The sequence below is a fragment of the Ovis canadensis genome, chromosome 19 (genome assembly GCF_042477335.2).
Source record: "Ovis canadensis isolate MfBH-ARS-UI-01 breed Bighorn chromosome 19, ARS-UI_OviCan_v2, whole genome shotgun sequence".
NCBI lineage: Eukaryota > Metazoa > Chordata > Mammalia > Artiodactyla > Bovidae > Ovis > Ovis canadensis.
This window is the reverse complement of record NC_091263.1, coordinates 19,981,549-20,006,208: the sequence shown is the minus strand read 5'-3', so window position 1 is coordinate 20,006,208 and position 24,660 is coordinate 19,981,549. Positions and strand designations below refer to the sequence as shown.

Genomic DNA, 24,660 nt, shown 5'->3' with positions numbered 1-24,660 from the left:
CCCTGGTTGGGGCAAGAGGGGAAGAGGGAACAGTTCTATACATTGGCACTTCTACAATCCACTGAAGCCCAGTTGGTCCTGGTTTGCCTCACACAGAGAGAGATGTAATTTAGCAGAGGCTGACACTGGTCACTGTTCCAAGCTGGGCTAGAGAGGGCCCACTTATTACAAAGCTAAAAAAAGTAAATGAAAATCTTGCCAGAGTGTATACTCCTTTCCATATTTTTTAATAGAGTCACCAAAGGTTAACTCCTGAAGTTCTTATTTATGCTTCCATGACTAGCTCTTAGTACTTTGTCAGCAGAGCTACTTACCAAAGAGTAGATGGAGGGAGGGGGGTCTCAGAAACTTCATAAAATTTGTCTGCAGGGTCTTTAATATTTTTAATAACTCTAGTCTTGGGTATATTAGGAATCATCAGTTCTTTTGAGAGAAAAGGGCTGCACTGTCTTCACTGATAGAAGCTTTAATTATGCAGCCAGAGGAAATAATTCACCTAAGAAACCACTCTAGGCTTTATGCAGAAGTAAACCAGATTTTTTTTTTTAAGGCCCTTGAAGGATCTTGATTATGAATGCAGGTCTGTAATGTAGTTGTCATCAATGTTCTTTGAATTAGCATTAACTGATTGCTCCTATCATCTCAATGGCCTCACTTAAAAGCTCCTCAGGGAATTTAAACATAACACTTGTTGGAGGGATGGCAAAAAAGCAGCCCTCCCTGATGAGATTTAAATTTACAATAGGAATATGGCTGGAGCCCAACTTTCATGGGCTTGCTGGGAGAATGAGTGTTGTGAACATTTTAGTCTAAACACCAAACAAATAGTGGGCCTTTCGAATCCACTGCCCTTTTTTGCCCTTTTTACCCCTGGAAAACAAGGTGCAGACTGCCTTCCCTTCTTCAAACTTGAAATGTTGCAGAGGCAAAAGGGTGAAATCCGATCGGGGTAAGGCATTTGCTTATGGAACTCTTAAATGTCAAGGCAGGCCTGAATGAATGAGGAGCGGCTGCGCTAAAATAGGTTCCCTGCGCTGGTGGCCTGGAGTGGTCATCAGATTTAGCTTAGAGCTTCTCTAGCCAGGTCGGACCCTGCTTGGTGGTGACTCCAAAAAGATGGAAGCTGGGAAGGGCACACTCCAAGGCTCACTCACTCATGCCCAGTCTCCACCTCGGGGTGGGGGTCGGGGGTTGGGGAGCAGGGCAAAGTTTGCTGCGGGGTACACCCTGCCAGCTCCTGTGCGGGCAAATGCCTCACCACCTCCCCCACACGCCGTCCCCCAGCCCTTCCCAGCTCGGGCAGAGAGACCCTGGCCCCGGGTCAAGCAGGCGGCAGGTCGCCAGCAGCTCAGCAAGTATTAATAGAGAGGCGCGGGAGCCTCGGGCGGCCGAGCTCAGGCAACGCGAGCGCGTCCCCGTCTGTCCCGAGCGAGCGGCGGCTCGCGCCCAGCAGCGGCGGCGCGCACCTGCAGCCCCACGGGGGGCGCTGCCTCGGCAACTGCAGCCGCCGCGGCCTGGACGGCAGGAGCCGCGCCCCGGCAGCCCTGCGCGGAGCCCCGATGAGCCGCCTCCCGGACCGCGAGCGCGCCCCGGACGGTAACGACTCGCGAGGTCTGACCTCCCGCTGTCGGTGGATCAGGGGTCCCGGAGGAGGGTTATTTGTCTCCCCGTAAGGCGGCTGGTGTGGGTCTTAAGTCCACGTCTTCCTGGAGTTTTGCCTCCTTTCCGGCTCTTTTGGGAGTTCTTTTTAGAATGAGACAAGTTCACTTTGCTAAAGCTCACAGAACCGCGCTTGAAGAGCGGTGGGCACTGGGCGGGTTTTTGAGATCAAGCGCAGAACAGGTTTCACCGCGGAGCTGCCGCGGGTATCTCCAGATGCAGAGGGAGCCCCTTCCCTTTAAGAAATGATTGTGCTTCTACTTGGGAAGTGCCGCGCATCACCCCTGCACCGCCCGCCTCCACCTGTCTCCTCCACAAACAGGCATTAGAACAGGCTACCTCATCTTATAGTGAGTGAGCCCTCGTGTTCTTGGGGGTGGGGACCCGGAATGTTAGTTGTTCAAAGAAGGCATCATGCATCGTGCAGCAGAGTTCCCCAAACCGACTTTAGAACTCGGGTATCACTTAGTCCGTCTCGTAAATGATGGTTATATGATTCTGCGAGGGAAGAGCCTCAGGTTGCTATGAATGGGTGATGAAATACTCTGAACTTTTTTCCCATAAAAATTCACCTATTCACCTTTTCTCTTGTTTGCTAAAGATTTCAAACTTGACCCCTTAACTGCCTCGGTTTACCCCTGGTTCAGAAGCCCTGCCCTGAAAGGTCATCATTACTGCTATTTGCTAGCTATTGACCTTTTAGGAAGAGCGTTCCTCCAGGAATAACTCATCTTTGCATCAATAACCCTTTTGGACTGTACTGAACACGACTTAATGAAGTTGCTTTTTAAGCCAAAACTCTCTGGGGGCTTGGTGAGGCAGGTGCGCAGGGCAGGATTCCCTGCAGACCAGTCCTGTAAAGGGCGGGGATTTTCACACAGTAATGGGTAAAACAAGAATCACTGGGCTGCAAGAAACATTTCATTCCTCCCTTTCACAGTCCTAGGCAAAGTTACCAGCATCGCTACCCTGGATCCTGTTTTGAAAATATTTTTTTAAAGTTGCATTGTTACTGTTATTCTTACAAAACAGAAACAGACTCACAGGCTTCAAGAACGAATTTATGGTTGCCCTGGGGAAGAATGGGAGGAAGGGATAGTGAGGGAGTTTGGGATGGACACTGCACACATATTTAAAATGGATAACCAACAAGGACCTATTGTATAGCACAGGGAACTTTGCTCCATGTTATGGGGCAATCTGGATGGGAGGGAAGAATGAGGGAGAAGAGATGCCTGTATATTTATGGCGGGGTCCCCTTTCAGCTGAAACTTTCACAACATTGTTTGCTAATCCACTACACTCCAATACAAGATGAAAAGTTAAGTTGTATGGTTGCCGTTTTCAATAAGAATAACATAAAAACTGTCACTTTGCTGGAACTTTTTTTGTAAAATGATTACTTTCATGTTCCTGACATCAACACACAGTGCAATCTAAGGAAGATAATTATTTTAAAAACTGATACTTTGGGCTGATTTTTTTGAATAAAATTCCTAATAATATAGCAGGTTTCTTTATGTGAGGGATGGACACACAGGATAGTTGTATCTGACTGTCTTATCCCTGCATGCTTTTTGTTTGTTTTGTTTTGTTTGAAATCTTAATTCCTGTTTTAAAGCCACAAACTCCTTAGACCTCTGATGGAAACGTTTAAAGTATCTAGTCTTCCTAAATTAAGCATAAGTCCTTATAACCCAGGCATGTCTGTACCTTGTGAGGACTTCATTGATTGCTATATATGAGTAGTGAAGTGCAGAGTTTAACCTTAAGTCTGAGTTTCAGAGGATACCAAAAGGCTTTAGGCTGCTGTCAGTCCAGTTATCCTTGAGCAGGTGACAAGGCGATAACATGTCCAATAACACCTAATTGTGCCAAATGTTTGCTATGACATCTTATAAGAGGACAGGGTATGTATCTGTCAGACTTTGTAAATTTCGAAGTATGTTTGACAAGACTGTGAAAGTGATGCGATGGGTATGTTAAATGACACACCTTGTTAAAACAGACTGTCTGGCTGAATATCTGTTACAGACTATACATTATGGAAGAATGTCGCAGGGAATTTTATTACGAAGAAATAATTCTTATTCTACTCCACATGTTTTTATCTAGTTTATAGTCTGCCCATAGTACATCCCAGAGAAATTTAGGCTAATTATAACAGATCTGAAGTTTAATTCCAGTAGAAATAAAGAATTCTTTGGACTCAGCTCATATTTTACCTTCCGGTTTCAAGTTATAAGACAAACCTCCTACATAATTTTGGCCTGCAAAGTCATAGTTTCTTTCTTATGCAGCTTTTGATTCTTCACTTTTAAACTGAAAGAAACTTTTAAGTTCTAATAATAAGGGGCAGAAACTTTTCCATTGAAAATCTGACTTCTATGGAATGTTGTGAGTCTGGTATATTGGAATAAAATTGAAACCATGATATTCAGGAACAAAATTTCTGTGTAATTTTTTTGCCTTTTGTATATTTCTTTGTTTTCTTTCTCTCTATAAACTTTTCACTTTTTATTTATTCCTTTTGCTCGTGATTTAAATGAAACCCACTGCAGGTAAAATTTATGACCCAGTCTCTTATCCCTCCTTTAAGGTATGAAGTGCTCATATTTATTGAACACTTACCTGCTAGGCTGAACTACAAGCACTAGCTTCTCTAAGCCTCACTAGCAAGGAGAACTATTATTGTCTGCTTTTATTATAATTATAATTTTTTTTAAATAAAACTGAGGTTCTGGGAGGGTGACTGTCAGCTGTGAGTGTTCAATCTGTTCCCCTAACACCTAACCCAGGGTGTTAGGTCCTCTCCTGCTAGAAAACAATGTTGCATGTCCACAGGGGAACGCTGGCAAGACCCCTGGAAGGTGGTGCTAAGCTCACTGAAGTGACAGGAGCATTCTTCCCTTTCCCTTTGGGTGGGAAAGATGGGAGGGAAGAGCCTGGGTATTCAGAGAGCTGGCAGTAGCAGCTCCCTCTCTCCCTCTGGCCAGGGTAGGGACCCGTGCTTTGCCCTGGGGGCAGAAGCCCTCTGGTTGCTGGGAATGAAGGACAGCTGTCCCTTTCTGAGGCAGAGGCAGTGCCCCACGGGACGCTCTCCAGCCCTTCTCTGGAGCAGGCGTGGCAGGGGTCCTGCTCTCTCAGGCTGCCCAAGATGGGTCCACATTACAGGGTGGTGCCCTGAGCTCTGCTCAGTATTCTGCAACAACCTAAATGGGAAAAGAATTTGAAAAGAATGGATACACATATATGTATACCTGAACCACTCTGCTAAACCCTTGAAACTAACACAACATTGTTAATCAACTATACCCCAATATAAAATAAAACTTAAAAAAGACAGCGCCCTGGGAGCAGGCGACCGGCAGTAGAGCAGAGCTGTTCTCTGTGGGGAACTGTGGGGACAGAAGAGAGAGAAGGATGCCCAGCGAATGCTCGGATGTGTGGTGTCTCTCAATACATGATGAAAACTCTGTACCTCAGTTTCTTCATCTGTAAAATAGGGATAAAGATATCCACTAGTGGAAATTATTGTGAACATTTGCACTGATATACAGAGTGTCTGGCAGGTAGCAGGCTCTCCATAAACTTATATTCAGAAAATTAGATGTAAAATGAGGTAATTAGAATCTGTTAGCAAAGTGCAACTTTCCAGAAAGATAGTTAGTATGAAACCCTAATTCTCTGGCACTGGACACTTAAGTTGTTTTCTCAACTGACCTTCCAAATGTGTCTGCCCAACTCTTTTTGAACATTTAAATAAATTTCTGCCTCTCAGGGTTACAAAGTAGCATAATTGATTTAAAGAGATGAGCCGTTGAAAAAGAAGCTCCAAGTAGGAAAAAGGAAGCAACTTAATGCCAGTGACAAAAGACACTGATTTTCCAGACTGTGATACTGAATACACTGCTTTGCTGCGAATCATAGCCAACTTCTGGCCTCCCCTGTGCTCTTGCTTTCCTTCCTTTGTTGTGTAAAGATTGTGGCAGTTCCTGAGGGGCTTTCATACTGGCTGCCATTAAGTATCCTTTCTTTGTTTGCATAGTTCCAGGAAAAAGAACCTTATAAAGCAGGGAAGGTGGTCTCTTTCCTTTCTTTGAGGGGGGAGGGGGGTGGAGTCACCATTCTTTGGGAATAGAGCTGTGAATAAGTAGCTTTAACCTTACATATTTTTTTCTTTTTAAAATTGAGACAGTTGGTATACAACATTATATAAATTTCAGGTGTACAACTTAGTGATACATAATTTTTAAAGGTTATGCTCCATTTAGAGTTATTTTAAAATGTTGACTATAAGGTCAGTTTTCATTCCAATCCCAAAGAAAGGCACTGCCAAAGAATGCTCAAACTACCGCGCAATTGCACTCATCTCACATGCTAGTAAAGTAATGCTCAAAATTCGCCAAGCCAGGCTTCAGCAATACGTGAACCGTGCATTTCCTGATGTTCAAGCTGGTTTTAGAAAAGGCAGAGGAACCAGAGATCAAATTGCCAACATCCGCTGGATCATGGAAAAAGCAAGAGAGTTCCAGAAAAACATCTATTTCTGCTTTATTGACTATGCCAAAGCCTTTGACTGTGTGGATCACAGTCAAACTGTGGAAAATTCTGAAACAGATGGGAATACCAGACCACCTGACCTGCCTCTTGAGAAATCTGTATGCAGGTCAGGAAGCAACAGTTAGAACTGGACATGGAACAACAGACTGGTTCCAAATAGGAAAAGGAGCACATCAAGACCCTGCTTATTTAACTTATATGCAGAGTACATCATGAGAAACGCTGGACTGGAAGAAGCACAAGCTGAAATCAAGATTGCCAGGAGAAATATCAATTACCTCAGATATGCAGATGACACCACCTTTATGGCAGAAAGTGAAGAGGAACTAAAAAGCTTCTTGATGAAAGTAAAAGTGGAGAGTGAAAAAGTTGGCTTAAAGCTCAACATTCAGAAAATGAAGATCATGGCATCTGGTCCCATCACTTCATGGGAAATAGATGGGGAAACAGTGGAAACAGTGTCAGACTATTTTTTGGGGCTCCAAAATCACTGCAGATGGTGACTGCAGCCATGAAATTAAAAGACGCTTACTCCTTGGAAGAAAAGCTATGACCAACCTAGATAGCATATTCAAAAGCAGAGACATTACTTTGCCAACTAAGGTCCGTCTAGTCAAGTCTATGGTTTTTCCTGTGGTCATGTGTGGATGTGAGAGTTGGACTGTGAAGAAAGTTGAGCTCCAAAGAATTGATGCTTTTGAACTGTGGTATTGGAGAAGACTCTTGAGAGTCCCTTGGACTGCAAGGAGATCCAACCAGTCCATTCTGAAGGAGATCAGCCCTGGGATTTCTTTGGAAGGAATGATGCTGAAACTGAAACTCCAGTACTTTGGCCACCTCATGCGAAGAGTTGACTCATTGGAAAAGACTCTGATGCTGGGAGGGATTGGGGGCAGGAGGAGAAGGGGATGACAGAGGATGAGATAGCTGGATGGCATCACGGACTCGAAGGACGTGAGTCTGAGTGGACTCTGGGAGTTGGTGATGGACAGGGAGGCCTGGCGTGTTGCGATTCATGGGGTCGCAAAGAGTCGGACACGACTGAGCGACTGACCTGAACTGAACTGATGCTCCCTGTGCTATACAACATATGTAAGTCCCCGACATGTGAACCTTCAAATTCCAAACTTTCAAAGGTGCAAACCCGCATTCCATCACTCAGACACGAGTGAAAGTGCAGCTCGCCCCCCTTCTCCTGTTGCTGGCGACCCTTCAGCTCTACCATCTCCCACCTCCTCTCGCTCCTCCAGTCAGTATCTCTTCTTGTCTGTTCCCTGGATGCCAGCTGTGTGCCAACCATTGTACTGTCCTGCTGTACTTTTCAAGGTCCTGTACCTTAAGACTGAAAATGTTTTATTTTGTTTTTTTTAAATATATTATTTGTGTGAAAAGTAATATAAACCTATTACAGCACAGTACTACATAGCCATTTGTGTTAGTTGGGGACCCAGTCTAAATTTGTTGGAGTTTTGAACAAATTGGACTTATGAACACACTCTCAGAACAGAACTCATTCATACGTAGGGGACTTGTTGTGCAGTTTTGGATTATTTATTTCATATATAGTGTGTTGTATCTCTAATACCCTCCTCCTATAATGCCCCTCCCTGCTTTCTTCTTTCCACTTGTGGCCACTAATTTTTTCTTGTATTTGTGAGTCTATTTTTTGATATATTCACCAGTTTGTTTCATTTTTTGGATTCCACATGCAAGTTGTATTATACAGTATTTGTCTTTCTCTGTCTGACTTATTTCACTCAACATAATGCCCTCAAATCTCATCCTTTTTAATGGCTTAATAGTGTTTCATTCTGTGGGTGTGGGTTATATATTTTAACATCTTTATCAGTTCATCTGTTGATGGACACTTAGGTTGCCTTCGTATTTTTTTAAATATAAATTCAGATTACACACACTGCTGAAGTATCTCTATTTTTTTGCCACATCACATGCAAGATCTTAGTTCCCCAATCAGGGATCAAACCCATGCCCCCTGCAGTGAAAATGGGGAGTCTTAATCACTGGACCAACAAGGAAGTCCCTGCCACCATATCTTTACAATAAAGAGAGCTGCTGTGAACATTGGGAGGTGTGTATCTTTTCGAAATAGTGTTTTCCTGATTTTTTTTCATATATACCTGGGAGTGGAGTTTCATTATTTTTGAGTGTCTACCCAAAACAATATATGGTGCTTCTATTTTTAATTTTTTGAGAAATTGTCTTACTGTTTCCACAGTGGCTGTACCAGTTTATATTCCTAACAACCACGCAGGAGGGTTCCCTTTTTAAAACATGCTCACCAACATTTGTTTGTGTTCTTTTTGCTTGTAGTCACTCTGACAGGTGTGGGGTGATATCTCATGTGTGTTTTTTAATGTTTGTTTATTTGGCCGCAGCGTGTGGGATCTTCAGTCTTGATCGTGGCAGGAAGGATCTTTAGTTGCCCGGTGTGAGCTCTTAGTTCCCTGACCGAGGGTTGAACCTGAGCCCCTGCATTCAGAACACAGAGATTAGCTTCTTGTCCACCAGGGAGGTCCCTCACGTGCTTTTAATTTGCATTTCTTTGATGACTAATGATACTGAACCTTCTGTATACAGTCTTTGAAAAAGTGACTCTTTATATCTTCTGCCCATTCTTTAGATGGGTTGTTTGTTTTTCTGATGTTGAGTTGTAGGAACCGTTTATATATTTTGGATAATAACCCCTTACTGGGCATACCACTTGCGAATATTTTATTTCATTCAGTTAGGTGTCTTTTTGTTTTGTTAATGGTTTCCTTTGCTATGCAAAAGCTGTTAAGTTTTATTAGGTCTCATTTGTTTATTTTCCCTGTTATGTCCTTTGCTTTAGGAGACAGACCCAAAAGATATTGTTACAATTTATGTCAAAGAGTGTTCCTCCCATATTTTCTTCCAGGAGTTTTATGGTTTCTGGTCTTATATTTAGCTCTTTTATCCATTTTGAGTTTATTTTTTGTATATAGTGTTAGAGAATGTTCCAATTTCATTATTTTACATGTTGTTGTCCAGTTTTACCAAAACTATGTATTGAAGAGACTGTCTTTTCCCCATTGTAAATTCTTTCCTCTTTTGTCATGGATTAATGACCCAATGGCGGAGAAGGCAAAGGCAACCCACTCCAGTACTCTTGCTTGGAAAATCCCATGGACGGAGGAGCCTGGTAGGCTACAGTCACGGGGTCACTAAGAGTCAGACATGACTGAGCAACTTCACTTTCACTTTTCATTTTCATGCATTGGAGAAGGAAATGGCAACCCACTCCAGTGTTCTTGCCTGGAGAATCCTGCTGGACTGCTGTCTCTGGGGTCACACAGAGTCGGACATGACTGAAGCAACTTAGCAGCAGTAGCAGCAACAACACAGCATGGTGTGATCTCTCACCTAGAGCCAGACATCCTGGAATGTGAAGTCAAGTGGGCCTTAGAAAGCATCACACGAACAAAGCTAGAGGAGGTGATGGCATTCCAGTTGAGCCATTTTAAATCCTAAAAGATGATGCTGTGAAAGTGCTGCACTCAATATGCCAGCAAATTTGGAAGACTCAGCAGTGGCCACAGGACTGGAAAAGGTCTGTTTTTATTTCAGTCCTAAAGAAAGGCAATGCCAAAGAATGCTCAAACTACTGCACAATTGCACTCATCTCACATGCTAGCAAAGTAATGCTCAAAATTCTCCAAGCCAGGCTTCAACAGTTTGTGAATGGAGAACTTCCAAATGTTCAAGCTGGTTTTAGAAAAGGCAGAGGAACCAGAGATCAAATTGCCAACATCTGCTGGATCATAGAAAAAGCAAGAGAATTCCACAAAAACATCTGCTTCATGGACTATGCTAAAGCCTTTGACTCTGTGAATCACAACAAACCATGAAATATTTTTAAAGAGATGAGAATACCAGACCACCTGACCTGTCTCCTGAGAAATCTGTATGCAGATTAAGAAGCAACAGTTAAAATCGCACATGGAACAATGGACTGGTTCTAAATTGGAAAAGGAGTACGTCAAGGCTATATATTGTCACCCTGCTTATTTAACTTATGTGCAGAGTACGTCATGAGAAACGCTGGGCTGGATGAAGCACAAGCTGGAATCAAGATTGCAGGGGAAAATATCAATAACCTCAGATATGCAAATAATACCATCCTTATGGCAGAAAGTGAAGAAGAACTAAAGAGCCTCTTGATGAAAGTGAAAGAGGAGAGTGAAAAAGTTGGCTTAAAGCTCAACATTCAGAAAACGAAGATCATGGCATCCGGTCCCATCACTTCATGGCAAATAGATGGGGAAACAATGGAAACAGTGATAGACTTTATTTTCTTGGGCTCCAAAATCACTGCAGATAGTGACTGCAGGCATGAAATTAAAAGATGCTTGCTCCTTGGAAGAAAAGCTATGACCAACAAAGACAGCATATTAAAAGCAGAGATGTTACTTTGCTGACAAAGGTCCATATAATCAAAGCTGTGGTTTTCCAGTAGTCGTATATGAATGTGAGAGTTGGACTATAAAGAAAGTTGAGCACCAAAGAATTGATGCTTTTGAACTGTGGTGTTGGATAAAACTCTTGAAAGGCCCTTGGACAGTAAGGAGACCTAATCTGTCAATCCTAAAGGAAATCAATCCTGAATATTCGTTGGTTGGACAGATGCTGAAGCTGAATACATTGGCTACCTGATGCGAAGAATTGACTCATTGGGAGATACCCTGATGCTGGGAAAGACTGAAGGCAGGAGAGGAAGGGGGTGACAGAGGATGTGATGGTTGGATGGCATCACTGACTTGATGGACATGAGTTTGAGCAAGTTCTGGGAGCTGGTGAAGGACAGGGAAGCCTGGCAGGCTGCAGTCCCTGGGGTCGCAATGAGTCAGTCAGGACTGAGTGAGTGAACTGAACTGAACTGACCCTAACTTTTGCATTTCATAATTTAACCAACCAAATGTGCATTCCTAGACCTAATAATTTAGTCCCATTTTTAAAATTATGATAGGTCTTTTAATTTATAGATTTACTATCCTGACCTTTTCTATTCAAATAATTTATCTGTTGAAGAACTAGGGCCATGTGGTCTACGTGAGTCTCTGCAATCTGGATTTTCCTGCTTTTGTGCTAATGATTTAACATTTTCTCTGAAGCTTGCCTTCCTTGAACTCTGGCTTGCGCCTCCCTAGCCCTTCCTCTTTCTCAGTCCTTTTGGCTAAATTACACTTTTTAGTCTGATCCTTAAATTCTAGAGACTACCATGAAATCATTCTATCTATTAGGCTTTTTATTATAATATTAGGCAATAAAGCATTTAATTAAATTTCTCCTATTCATCTCCTCAATTCTTTCATGAATTTCATTCAACATTATAATGAGTTGGCTGAAAAATGATGCTCTCATTTTCTAATTATTTCAAATAGTAGTAACTTGGGTGTATTATGGGGCAGTTTTTATAAACTCTTGTACACTGTTGTTGAGGTTATAAAATGATATAACTGCTATGAAAAGCAGTATGGAGGTTTCTTTAAAAATGAAACATGAAACCACCATATAAGTTCTAGTAAAGAGGAGCCTGGCAGGCTACTGTCCATAGGGTTACAGGAGTCAGATACGACTTAGCGCGTAAACCACAAAACCACCTCAATTCCACTTCTGAGTAAATATCCCAAATAATTGAAAACAGAGTCTTAAAGAGATGCCCATTTTTACAGCAACAGTATTCATAATAGCCAAACAGGAAGAAGAAAACCAAATGTGCATCGATGGATAGATGGATATATTAAATATGGTATATGCATTCAATGGAATATTATTTAGCCTTAAAAATGATAGATGTACTGTTTGTGCTCCAGCAGGTATGATCGATCCCCAAGGACATTATGGTAAGTGAAAGAAGCTGGGCACAGACACACAAAATACTGTGTAATTCCACTTATATAAAGCTGGGAATAGAATGCTCGTTATCAGGAGCAGGGGGAATAGAGGGAGTGGAATGTGTTTAATGGGTCTAGAATTTCAGTTTTGCAAGGGAAAAATTAGCGAGATCTGTTTCATAACAATGTGAATTTACTTAACATGGTGAACTGTATTGTTAAAATGGTTAAGCAGGTAAATTTTATGCTATGTGTGTTTTTTTTTTTTAAATCACAATGAAAATGGAATACCCAATTTAAAAACAAGCAAAAAGACTTTTCAGGATAGAAGAATTCATAAAATAGTTTAAGAACTCACCTCCATGTACAGTTTAACCTTCTTTGTGTCTTTGATGTTGCCATTACGAGCACTGAATGTTATCACGTTCTCAGGAGTTGAGAGGAGTCCATCTGTCTCTTTGTTCCTCCGTTGAATGATGTCAGATCGCGTCTCTTGAATTCTTTTCTCTCCTGTTGCTGATTCCCTCCTCAACGCATTTTCCATGAGTGTCAGCTTTTTTTCTTTCTCCTCCTAATTCTAGTAGCATTTTAAATCACCATTTGCTGCACTTAACTCCAGTTCGTTGTTTTTTTAACAAGTTTGGCAGTTATCTCATCTTGCTTCTTTTAGCTTACAGAATGTTGAAATTGTCCAGGATACAAGGTAGTTTGCCTCTGAATGAGGTGTGAAGAGGACTGTGAGTGAAGTTTATAAATACCTGTCACACTGACATTGTTCTATACTATTTATTTTGCATTCCTAGTATTCTTAGGTACTTCTGGATGGTTGATGTTGCTAGATAAGAAGCTTCCATATAGAGTGTTTCTCTATCTGGCAAACTATTTTTGTATAAACATATGAATGAATAATTATAGTTCATGCTTATAGTTTGAAGAAACGGATAACTTTGCTCAGTAGATAACATATGTAAACAGAATTGGCATGTAAGTCTCAGTTTAAGGGAAAATCGTGGCTTTACTCACTGTTCTGCCCTGGGAGTGTGACTGACTTCTAGCCCTTAGGGCAATTCCTGCATGCCGTACTCGCTCTGTTTACACTGCTCCCATCAGCTGTCCAACTGATGCTGAAAACGTGGCTTCTGTGCACCAGTACTGAAACTGAATCTCAGCGTCAAGTTCTGGGTGAAGTAGAAAAGAATTGCTTTATTGCTTTGCCAGACAAAGGGGAGACACAGAGGGCTTCCTTCTTGACAACTGTATCCCAACCCTGGGGGTATTGGTGAGAAGTTGGGCTTCCCTCCTGGCTCAGAGGTTAAAGCATCTGCCTCTAATGTGGGAGACCTGGGTCGGGAAGATCTCCTGGAGAAGGAAATGGCACCCCACTCCAGTACTCTTGCCTGGAAAATCCCATGGACAGAGAAGCCTGGTAGACTACAGTCCATGGGATCGCAAAGAGTCAGACACGACTGAGCAACTTCACTTTCTTTCTTTCACTTTCTTTAATGGAAAGTGAAAGTGAGAGTCGCTCAGTCGTGTCTGACTCTTTGCGATGCCATGGACTATACAGTCCATGGAATTCTCCAGGCCAGAATGCTGGAGTAGGAAACCTTTCTCTTCTCCAGGGAATCTTCCCAAGCCAGGGATTGAACCCAGGTCTCCCACATTGTAGATGGATTTTTTACCAGCTCAGTCACAAGGGAAATCCAATTTAATGGAAGCACTGAAGATAGCAACAGCAATCTTTACCGAGTTCTCTTGGATGAAGCCACCTTACAGCTTCTTCAGAGCAAAGAAGCAATGGCTCTCTGAAGACAGAGAGAGACAGAGCCTGAACTTAGTGCTTCAGGGGATGGAAGTGACTCAGAAACACCCTCTAGTCCTCAGAGGAAGGCAGGTGGGTGGAGTGCCCTTGATTCTTGCAAGGATCTCTCTCTGATGAAGATGACGGCAGAAACCATGGGACAGATAGCCTACTTTATCAGGGAGATGGGGAAGAACAGTGTAAGTCTGGAGGGGTTGACATCATTGCCCACAGCCAAGATGAGTCCGCCTTAGTGAGGAAACACCCCTCGTATCTGACCAAGAAGAGACAGGAGAGACCACAGTATGCCTCAGCCATGACTGCCAGGTGGGAGAGGAGTAAAGACGCAGACAAGTGAGACAGCCAGAGATGAAGAGCCAGGGGCCGCCCATGGATGCAAGGACTCCACTACTGTTCCTCCAATCCGAAGCTGAGTAACGTATGCTTCCTCCCCATGTACCTAGAAGCCTTCAAAACGGCTTGGAGACAGGGGAGTGGGAATCTGAGCAATCAGCATTTTTACTGAGCATTGTAAAACTGGAGCATTGCCTAAACGGACTGTTTATCATCGCTGACCAAATTTTGACCAGATTGGATTAAGTAATGGAAATTTTGTCACCTCTTTCCATCAGGGGAGATTCATGAGGCGATAACATCAATTAGAGACCAAAGTAAAGATACAATCAGACTTTGTTTTATTATGCTTTGCTTGTTTGCGCTTCCCAGATACTGTTTTTTACAACTGAAGATTTGGGGCAACCTTGTGTTGAGCAAGTCTGTTGGCAACATTTTTCCAACAACATTTGCTCACATCGTGTCTCTGTGTCACATAACTCACAATATTTCAAGTTTTCCCGTTATTGTTGTTATATGTTGGAAGGTGACCTTCTGTACAATGTCATGAACCTCCATCCATAGTTCATCAGGCACTCTGTCTATCAGATCTAGGCCCTTAAATCTATTCCTCACATCCACTGTATAATCATAAGGGATTTGATTTAGGTCACACCTGAATGGTCTAGTGGTTTTCCCTACGTTCTTCAATTTAAGTCTGAATTTGGCAATAAGTAGTTCATGATCTGAGCCACAGTCAGCTCCCGATGTTGATTTGCTGACTATATAGAGCTTCTCCATCTTTGGCTGCAAAGAATATAATCAATCCGATTTCAGTGTTGACCATCTGGTGATGTCCATGTGTAGAGTCTTCTCTTGTCTTGTTGGAAGAGGGTGTTTGCTATGACCAGTGCATTCTCTTGGCAAAGTTCTGTTAGCCTTTGCCCTGCTTCATTCCATACTCCAAGGCCAAATTTGCCTGTTATACCAGGTGTTTCTTGACTTCCTACTTTTGCATTCCAGTCCCCTATAAGGAAAAGGACATCTTTTTTGGGTGTTAGTTCTAAAAGGTCTTGTAGGTCTTCATAGAACCATTCAACTTCAGCTTCTTCAGCATTACTGGTTGGGGCATAGACTTGGATTACTGTGATATTGAATGGTTTGCCTTGTAATATTGAAATTAACAGAGATCATTCTGTCATTTTTGAGACTGCATCCAAGTACTGCATTTCAGACTTATTTGTTGACCATGATGGCTACTCCATTTCTTCTAAGGGATTCCTAATGAACTATGGACAGAGGTTCATGACATTGTACAGGAGACAGGGATCAAGACCATCCCCATGGGAAAGAAATGCAAAAAAGCAAAATGGCTGTCTGGGGAGGTCTTACAAATAGCTGTGAAAAGAAGAGAAGTAAAAAACAAAGCAGAAAAGGAAAGATATAAGCATCTGAATGCAGAGTTCCAAAGAATAGCAAGGAGAGAGAAGAAAGCCTTCTTCATCGATCAATGCAAAGAAATAGAGGAAAAGAACAGAATGGGAAAGACTAGAGATCTCTTCAAGAAAATTAGAGATACCAAGGGAACATTTCATGCAAAGATGGGCTCAATAAAGGACAGAAATGGTATGGACCTAATAGAAGCAGAAGATATTAAGAAGAGGTGGCAAGAATACACAGAAGAACTATACCAAAGAGATCTTCATGACCCGGATAATCACAGTGGTGTGATCACTCACCTAGAGCCAGACATCCTGGAATGTGAAGTCAAGTGGGCCTTAGAAAGCATCACTACGAACAAAGCTAGCGGAGGTGATGGAATTCCAGTTGAGCTGTTTCAAATCCTGAAAGATGATGCTGTGAAAGTGCTGCACTCAATATGCCAGCAAACTTGGAAAACTCAGCAGTGGCCACAGGACTGGAAAAGGTCAGTTTTCATTCCAGTTCCAAAGAAAGGCCATGCCAAAGGATGCTCAAACTACTGCGCAATTGTACTCATCTCACATGTTAGTAAAGTAATGCTCAAAATTCTCCAAGCCAGGCTTCAGCAATGTGTGAACTGTGAACTTCCAGATGTTCAGGCTGGTTTTAGAAAATGCAGAGGACCCAGAGATCAAATTGCCAACATCTGCTGGATCATAGAAAAAGCAAGAGAGTTCCAGAAAAACATCTATTTCTGCTTTATTGACTATGCCAAAGCCTTTGACTGTGTGGATCACAATAAACTGAGGAAAATTCTGAAAGAGATGGGCATACCAGACCACCTAACCTGCCTCTTGAGAAACCTATATGCAGGTCAGGAAGCAACAGTTAGAACTGGGCATGGAACAACAAACTGGTTCCAAACAGGAAAAGGAGTACGTCAAGGCTGTATATTGTCACCTTGCTTATTTAACTTCTATGCAGAGTACATCATGAGAAATGCTGGACTGGAAGAAGCACAAGCTAGAATCAAGATTGCCGGGAGAAATATCAATAACCTCAGATATGCAGATGACACCACCCTTATGGCAGAAAGTGAAGAGGAACTAAAGAGCCTCTTGATGAAAGTGAAAGAGGAGAGTGAAAAAGTTGGCTTAAAGCTCAACATTGAGAAAACGAAGATCATGGCATCTGGTCCCATCACTTCATGGGAAATAGATGGGGAAACAGTGGAAACAGTGTCAGACTTTATTTTGGGGGGGCTCCAAAATCACTGCAGATGGTGATTGCAGCCATGAAATCAAAAGACTCCTTAGAAGGAAAGTTATGACCAAATAGATAGCATATTCAAAAGCAGAGATATTACTTTGCCAACAAAGGTCCGTGTAGTGAAGGCTATGGCTTTTCCAGTAGTCATGTATGGATGTGAGAGTTGGACTGTGAAGAAAGCTGAGCACAGAAGAATTGATGCTGTTGAACTGTGGTGTTGGAGAAGACTCTTGAGAGTCCCTTGGACTGCAAGGAGATCCAACCAGTCCATCCTAAAGGAAATCAGTCCTGAATATTCATTGGAAGGACTGATGCTGAAGCTGAAACTCCAATCCCTTGGTCACCTGATGTGAAGAACTGACTTATTAGAAAAGACCATGATACTCGGAAAGACTGAAGGCAGGAAGAGAAGGAGATGACAGAGGACGAGATGGTTGGATGGCATCACCAATTCGATGGACATGAGTTTGGGTGAACTCCAGGACTTGGTGATAGACAGGGAGGCCTGGCGTGCTGCAGTTCATGGGGTCGCAAAGAGTCAGACACGACTGAGCGACTGGACTGAACTGGACTGAACTGAACTGAACTGAAGGTGACCTATGGTTAATGGCCTTTGACGTTACTATTGTAATTGGTTTTTGGCACCAGGAACCATGCCCATATAAGGCAGCAAATTTAATCAATAAATGTGGGAGTTCTGACAGGTCCATCAACCAGCCATTCCCCATCTTTCTCCCTCTCCTCAGACCTTCCTCTTCCCTGAGACAGCAGTGTTGACATTAGACTCTTAATCACCCTACAATGGCCGCTAAGTGTTCAAGTGAGAGGAAGAGTCCCAAGTCTTTCGCTTTGAATCAAAAGCTACAAATGATCCAGCTTAGTGAGGAAAGCACGCATCATGATAGGCCAAAAGCTAGGCCTCTTACACCAAACAGCCACATTGTGAACGCAAAGACAATGTTCTTAAAGGAAATTAAAAATGCTATTCAGTGAGCAAGAAAGAAACAGCCTTTGTGCTGATATGGAGAAGGTTTGAATGGTATGGAAAGAAAATCTGGCCAGACACAAAATTCCTTTAAGCCAATACCTAATCCAGAGCCAGGCTCAAATTCTCCTCAATTCTCGCCAGGCTGGGAAAGGTGAGGAGGCTGCGGAAGAAAAGTCTGAAGCCAGCAGAGGTTGGTTCATGAGATCGAAGGGAAGAAGCCATCTCCTTATCATCAAAGGGCAAGGTGAAGCTGCGGGCACTGGTATAGAAGCTGCTGTAACTTACCCAGAAGGCCTCCATAAGATAAATAATAAGTAGCTATGCTAAACAATAGATTTTCAATGTAGATGAAACAGCCTTCTATTAGAAGAACTTTCATGACTAGAGAGAAGTCAATGCCTGGCTTCAAGCCTTCAAAGGACAGGCTGATTTCTTTTGCTATGGGCTAATGCAACTAACTCGGTGAGTTTAAGTTGAAATCAATGCTTATTTTTCCATTCTGAAAGTCCTAAGGTCCTTAAGACTTATGCTAAATCTACCCCGCCCGTGCTCTGTAAACGGAACAACAAAGCCTGCATGAGACCACATCTGTTGCCAACATGGTTTACTGAATAGTTTAAACTTACTGTTGATCTACTCCTCAGGAAAAAAAAAAAAAGATTCCTTTCCAAATATTTACTGCTTGTTGACAAGGCACCTGGACACTCAAGAGTACTGATGGAGATGTATTAATAAAAAGAGGTTAATACTGTTTTAATGCTTGGTAAATAATATAACATCTATCCTGTAGCCCATGGGTCATTGTAACCTTCAAGTTTTATTATTTAAGAAATACATTTAGTAAGGCTATAGCTGGCATAGATAATGACTCCTCTGATAAATCTGGGGAAAGTCAATTAAAAAAAAATACCCTCTGGAAAGGATTCGCCACTTCAGATGCCATGAAGAATATCCGTGTTTCATAGAAAGAGGGCAAAATATCAATAGGACTTTGAAAGAAGCGGATTCCAACTCTCATGGATGACTTTGAGGGGTTCAAACCTTCAGCGGAGGAAGTAACTGCAGATGTCCTGGAAGTACCAAGAGAACTAGAATTAAAAGTGGCACCTGAAGGTGAAGCTTAATTTTTGCATTCACATGGTAAAATTTGGACTGCAAGGAGATCAACCCAGCCAGTCATAAAGGAAATCAATCCTGAATATTCATTGGAAGGACTGATGCTGAAGCTGAAGCCCCAATGCTTTGGCCACCTGATGTGACGAACTGACTCATTAGAACAGACCTTGATGCTGGGTAAGATTGAAGGCAGGAGGAGAAGGGGACAACAGAGAATGAGATGGCTGGATGGCATCACCGGCTCAATGGACATGAGTTTGAGCAAGCTCTGGGAGGTGATGAAGGACAGGGAGGCCCCTGCAGTCCACAGGGTTGCAAAGAGCTGGCCATGACTGAGTGAGTGAACAGCAATGATAAACTTGGACAGATAAGAAGTTGTTTTTTATGGATGAGCAAAGAAAGTGATATCTTGAGATGGAGTCTACAGTTGGTGAAGATGCTGTGAAGCTTGTATAAATGACAAAGGATTTAGAGTAAATTTAGCTGGGGGTTTGAGAGGCTTGTCTCCAGTTTTGAAAGAAGTTCTCCTGAGGGTCAAATGCTATCAAATAGCATTGCATGCTGCTGAGAAATTGTTTGTGAAAGGAAGAGTCAATGAATATAGCAAGCTTCATTGTTGTCTTATTTTAAGAAATTGCCACAGTCACCCCAGCCTTCAGCAATCACCACCCTGATCAGTCAGCAGCCGTCAACGTCAAGGCCAGTAAAATGATCATGACTCACTGAAGGCTCAGATGTTGGTTAGCATTTTTTTTAGCAATAAAGTATTTTTTAGTTAAGGTATATGTATTTTTTTTTTTTTTAGAGATAATGCTGTTGAATACTTAATAGCCTAGAGTATAGGGTAAACATGATTTTTGTACACACTGGGAAACCAAATAATTCACATAACTTGCTTGGATATTTACTTTATTGTGGTGATCTAGAAATGAACCAGCAATATCTCCAAAGTATGTCAGTACTGAGTTTTTCTCAGTATACCTGAGTGTCATAAATGTCACTGTGCCGCAGACACCCTTGAAACGAGATCGGCTGCTTCAGCCACTGCCCTTGACATCAGCGCTGTTTGGAGGGAGTACAGTTGCCAAAGATAAATGTGTGTGAAGCTGAGCCTCGGGTCTGCTGATGAAGAATCCCATGGCAAGAGGCTTAGAAGTTAAGTTTTCCACTTTTTAAAGATGGAAAAGCAGTGGCAGTCAAATGTCTTTCAGTCATGTTGTAATTTGAAGCTGAAGTGTTCCATGATACACTCGTGCCTGTGAACTCAAAGCAAAACAGTATAGAGACACTTCTGAGACAAAACAGACTCTCCATCAGCTCCTTTCCTGAACCGCAACCATGGACGTCCTGAAACATTGCAGGAATTCACAGTTTTGCAGATCATTGATGAGGACTGCTTTTAGAAATGCTGGAATGTGATTTACATTCATTATGTGAATAAGAATTTAATTTTAGAAAGGGCTTTAGCTATAGAGTTATTGACTATTATCAACTGTTACTAATAACTGTTATTGATCATCCCTGGCGGCTCAAATGGAAAAGCGTCTGCCTACAATGCCTACCATGTGGGAGACCCGGGTTCAATCCCTGGGTGGGGAAGATCTCCTGGAGAAGGAAATGGCAACTCACTCCAGTACTCTTGCCTGGAAAATCCCATGGGTGGTGGAACCTGGTTAGGCTATAGTCCTTGGGGTCACAAAGAGTTGGACACGACTGAGTGACTTCACTTTATTTATTAACTGTTGCCTGGTGTCTCAGACGGTAAAGCGTCTGCCTGCAGTGCAGGAGACCTGGGTTCAGTCCTTGTGTTTGGAAGATCCCCTGGAGAAGGAAATGGCACCCCACTCCAGTACTCTTGCCTGGAAAATCCCATGGACGGAGGAGTCTGGTAGGGTACAGTCCGTGAGATTGCAAAGACTTGGACACGACTGAGCGACTTCTCGCTTCTATCGATTGTCAGAGTGCTGAGGCATCTTGTGGCCCACCATTTAACTGAAGGTATCATTTAACCATGGGGCTCCCCTGGGGGCTCAGTGGTAAAGACTCCACCTGCCAACGCAGGAGGCACGGCTTCGAGCCCTGGGTTAGGATGACCCCCTGGAGAAGGCGATGGCAACCCACTCCAGTGTTCTTGCCAGGAAATTCCATGGACAGAGGAGGCTGGTGGGCTACAGTCCGTGGGGTGGCGAAGAGTTGGACTGAGTGACTAAACACCACCAGTCGCTTAACCAGAGAAGTTAAAGTCCTATTTCGCAGCCACAGAAACTAGGTAGGGCTAGCGTTGGGTCTGGAACCCCCGCCCCATCCCAAATTCCAGAGTGTTCTCTCTGTGCATAAGAAATCCACCCTGCAAGATACTGATTAAATCAGTTAGATCTGTGTTTCTTTCCACCAGCATCTGCCATGTCTTGGTGCAGCATGAAGAATTTCAGCATCCAGGAGCTTCTATATTGCAGCGCGACCATCTAAATTACTTGATGTCAGCTGTTGTTAAATATTAAAATCTATTTTGGTGATTGAGCTGTAGCATTGAGAAATCTTAAATTTTCACACTCCAATTTTTGCCTCTTAAATACACGGCTAAACCCTCCCTTTGTTTAAGTGCCTTAGCTGATAAGTCTGTTCCCCCATTCAGCACTCTGGATTCTGTGTTGCTTGATCTTCTAATACTTTGTATCAACTTACACAATCAATAGAGCCTTAGCTGATATTTTATGACATATCTGTTCTTTCAGATCCTATATGGGCCAAAAAAATACACCAAGGAATGTATTTTCCTCATATGCGTTTTCCTCGTGGTATGTTCTGCTGCGCCATCGACTCAGTTTTATTTCAGTACCTAATTTGTATGAGGCAGTGATAGAGGAGAAAGAAAATCTATGAAAAATTGAATTTCCTAATATTCATCCATGGTCTTATTTTTCAAGTTGATGGCACAACAAAAGCGAACTTTAGAAAGTAATTGTGGAACATACATATGATGACAGTTTTGCCCAGAAGTGTTCAATACAGTATGTCAGCTTAGCAGTTAATTGTTCTTTTATTGTTTGACCCGTGTTAGTCCACCCTCCCTGGCGAGAGTGGCTGCATGGTTTAGTGAAAAGAGAAGAGACACTGCAATCAATCATAGTTTAAATATCAGCCCTGCTATTTACTGTGCCAGCTGCATGACCTCCATAAATTTAATTAACCTCTTGGGTTCTCATTTCCATATTTGTAGAACTGGGTATGATACTTGCCTTATAAGACGTTAGGAAGATCCATGCAGAGACATGTAGTATGAATGCCTGTTATAGTGTCTGGTCCACAGGCATTCAAAAAACAGCAGTCATTTGTTTTGATTTGGATTTTCCAGAAGCAGCCCATGAGTCAAGGATTGGAGTGTAAATAGAATCTTTGGAAGGTGGTCCCAGGGAGATCAACAGAGAACCGTTATAAAGAGAGTTATCACTGCAGGTAACTACAGTTCACTTCTGCTGGGTAACTAGAGCGTTGGTGAAGAACATGCAGCCCAGAGTTATCTCATATGAAGGACAGGAGAACGGGATGTCTGCCTGTTCATTTCTATCAGTTGTTGGTTGAGGGCTGCTGGTATGGGTATTAATTTTTCAGAGCTTTGGGATGTGAGCAGACAGTGTAGAAAGGTCACAGGCAAAGGATGAAAGTGCTGGCGCTTGGAAAGCTTGTACGTTTTCCTTGGATGAGACACACCTGAAGAACCACATTACCAGACTGTTGTTAACTGGGATTATGTTTTCTGATTGAGGACCTTTTGTTTTCCTAGATTCCTATCCCTTCGTGGGTAGAAGTCACGTCATACCAGCTCATGATGGTGTTAAATATTCAAAAAATATTGTAAGCCAATTTGTAAACTATTGGTCCCTTGAAATTAGCTTGATGGAAGTCTTCATACTGTAGAAACAGGCACGTGCTTTGAAGCAGGACCTTTTTTTCCCTTAGATAATTTAAAGTTTCCCTGGGGACTCAGAGGGGCTTCCTTGATAGCTCAGCTGGTAAAGAATCACCTGCAATGCAGGAGACCTGGGTTTGATTCCTGGGTTGGGAAGATCCCCTGGAGAAGGGAAAGGCTACCCACTCTAGTATTCTGGCCTGGAGAATCCCACAGACAGAGGAGCCTGGTGGGCTACAGTCCGTGGAGTCACAGAGTCAGACACACCTGAGCAAGTAACACAGCACACCAACAATTTTAGCAGCACTCCGCTGTCCCCCAGCCTTTCCTCCCAGGACATGCGGAATAGGAATTAAAGAGAGCTGAGGTCAGACCTGAGCCTGACATCTTTTAGCTGTGAAGCCATGTCCTAACTTCTCTGGGCCTCAATGTCTTTGTCTGTAAAATGGGCATGTCTATAACTTACACAGCTGTGATGGACATTAAATGCAATAACACGCTGTCTGTAAGATATACTGTGGAACAAGGGCTTCTTTATTGAAATTAAGCCTCACGCCAATGCGGGAGGAGCTATGAGAGGAAAATTCCACAGGAGGAGTTAGGAGTCGGAGAAGAGTCACTAACCAGCTTCCCAAAGCACCGTCGAGAATGGATAGGTTAGAGTTGGCGGGACCCGTGAGGGCAGGCATGCAAAGCTGCCAAGGTGTGACTGCTGTGAATGAAGCGGAAGCAATAGAGCTGTTGATCTGTGCGACTGCCATCTCAGGAGGTCCAGAGCCAAGCCTCTAGTGGGGAGGAGACGAGAGTGAGACCAAGCCACAGTGTGCTGGCAAGTCCGCAACTACCCTTCACAGACGTCAGAGAGGCTGTGCTGCGTGTTCACTTCCGCCCGAGTGCAGAGCCGAGAGCCGCAGAGAATGCTGGGTTAGGAGACCACCCCAGGGGCAGAGCCAGACCCCATTCAACATGCACACTATACAGCTGGCTGGGTTTCAGAGCTGCTAGGGGCCAGCGCCTGCCCCTGGGCCTTGCCTCCTTTCCGGGGTGTGTCTGCGGTCTTATCCCGTCCTTCTCACTATCGTGCGTTGGGTGTAATGTCTGGTAACTTCTGTTTTAGTTTATGTGTCCCTGGACCAAGAGCTGCCTTGTCTGTCTGTACACTTGATACAAACCCTGAGATCCCAGACTGAAGACTGTTTCTACGAGATAAGATTTCGGTTGGTCCTGGGATGGAAACAGCATATTTTGTGGAAGGGAGGAATAGGAGTAACTTGCGGCCAGAGGGAAGCCTCTGCTGGATTCAGATCCCTCCCTTCCTAGAGTGCCTCCGTCTTGCAATGTGATGTTGCCCTCTGTCATCAGGCGTGAGCTTTTCTCCTACACCTTTGAGCATGATTTTCCTTGTGACTTGGTTTGACCAACAGAGTATGGTAAAAGTGGAAACAGAAGGTTGTGTGGCATCCACCCTGAAATCTCAAGAAGCTTGGCAGCTTTTGCCTTTGCCGCCTGAACTTGCCTCCCCTTCTGAAGACCTGTCACATCGCTGGGACACGACAGGGCACAAGGAGAGCGAGGCCCAGCTCGCTTAGTCTTCCGAGCTCTGAGCTGGGCTCTAGGCCGCCACACAGGCCACTGCAGGCGTGTGGGTTACCCAGGGAAGACTGGAAACGCGCCCAGCTAAGCCCCGGATGGTGGGAAATAATGCATCCTTGTATTTAAATTTATT

At 43.2% G+C, this 24,660-nt stretch overlaps 1 protein-coding gene across 3 annotated transcripts in view; it reads left to right on the top strand.

Moving 5' to 3' along the window:
- Positions 1 to 1,366: 1,366 nt before the first annotated feature.
- The window catches only part of GADL1 (glutamate decarboxylase like 1), a 189,313-nt gene continuing 166,019 nt past the window's right edge, over positions 1,367 to 24,660 (top strand). Inside the window, exon 1 of one of the 3 annotated variants that reach the window (XM_069561229.1) lies at positions 1,367 to 1,596. In XM_069561229.1, the coding sequence (XP_069417330.1) occupies positions 1,560 to 1,596 (37 nt within the window). In that variant the 5' untranslated portion in view covers positions 1,367 to 1,559. Of the gene's footprint in view, positions 1,612 to 22,379; positions 22,481 to 24,660 lie in introns of those variants that run through there. The other 2 variants (XM_069561228.1, XM_069561227.1) reach the window with 2 other exon arrangements.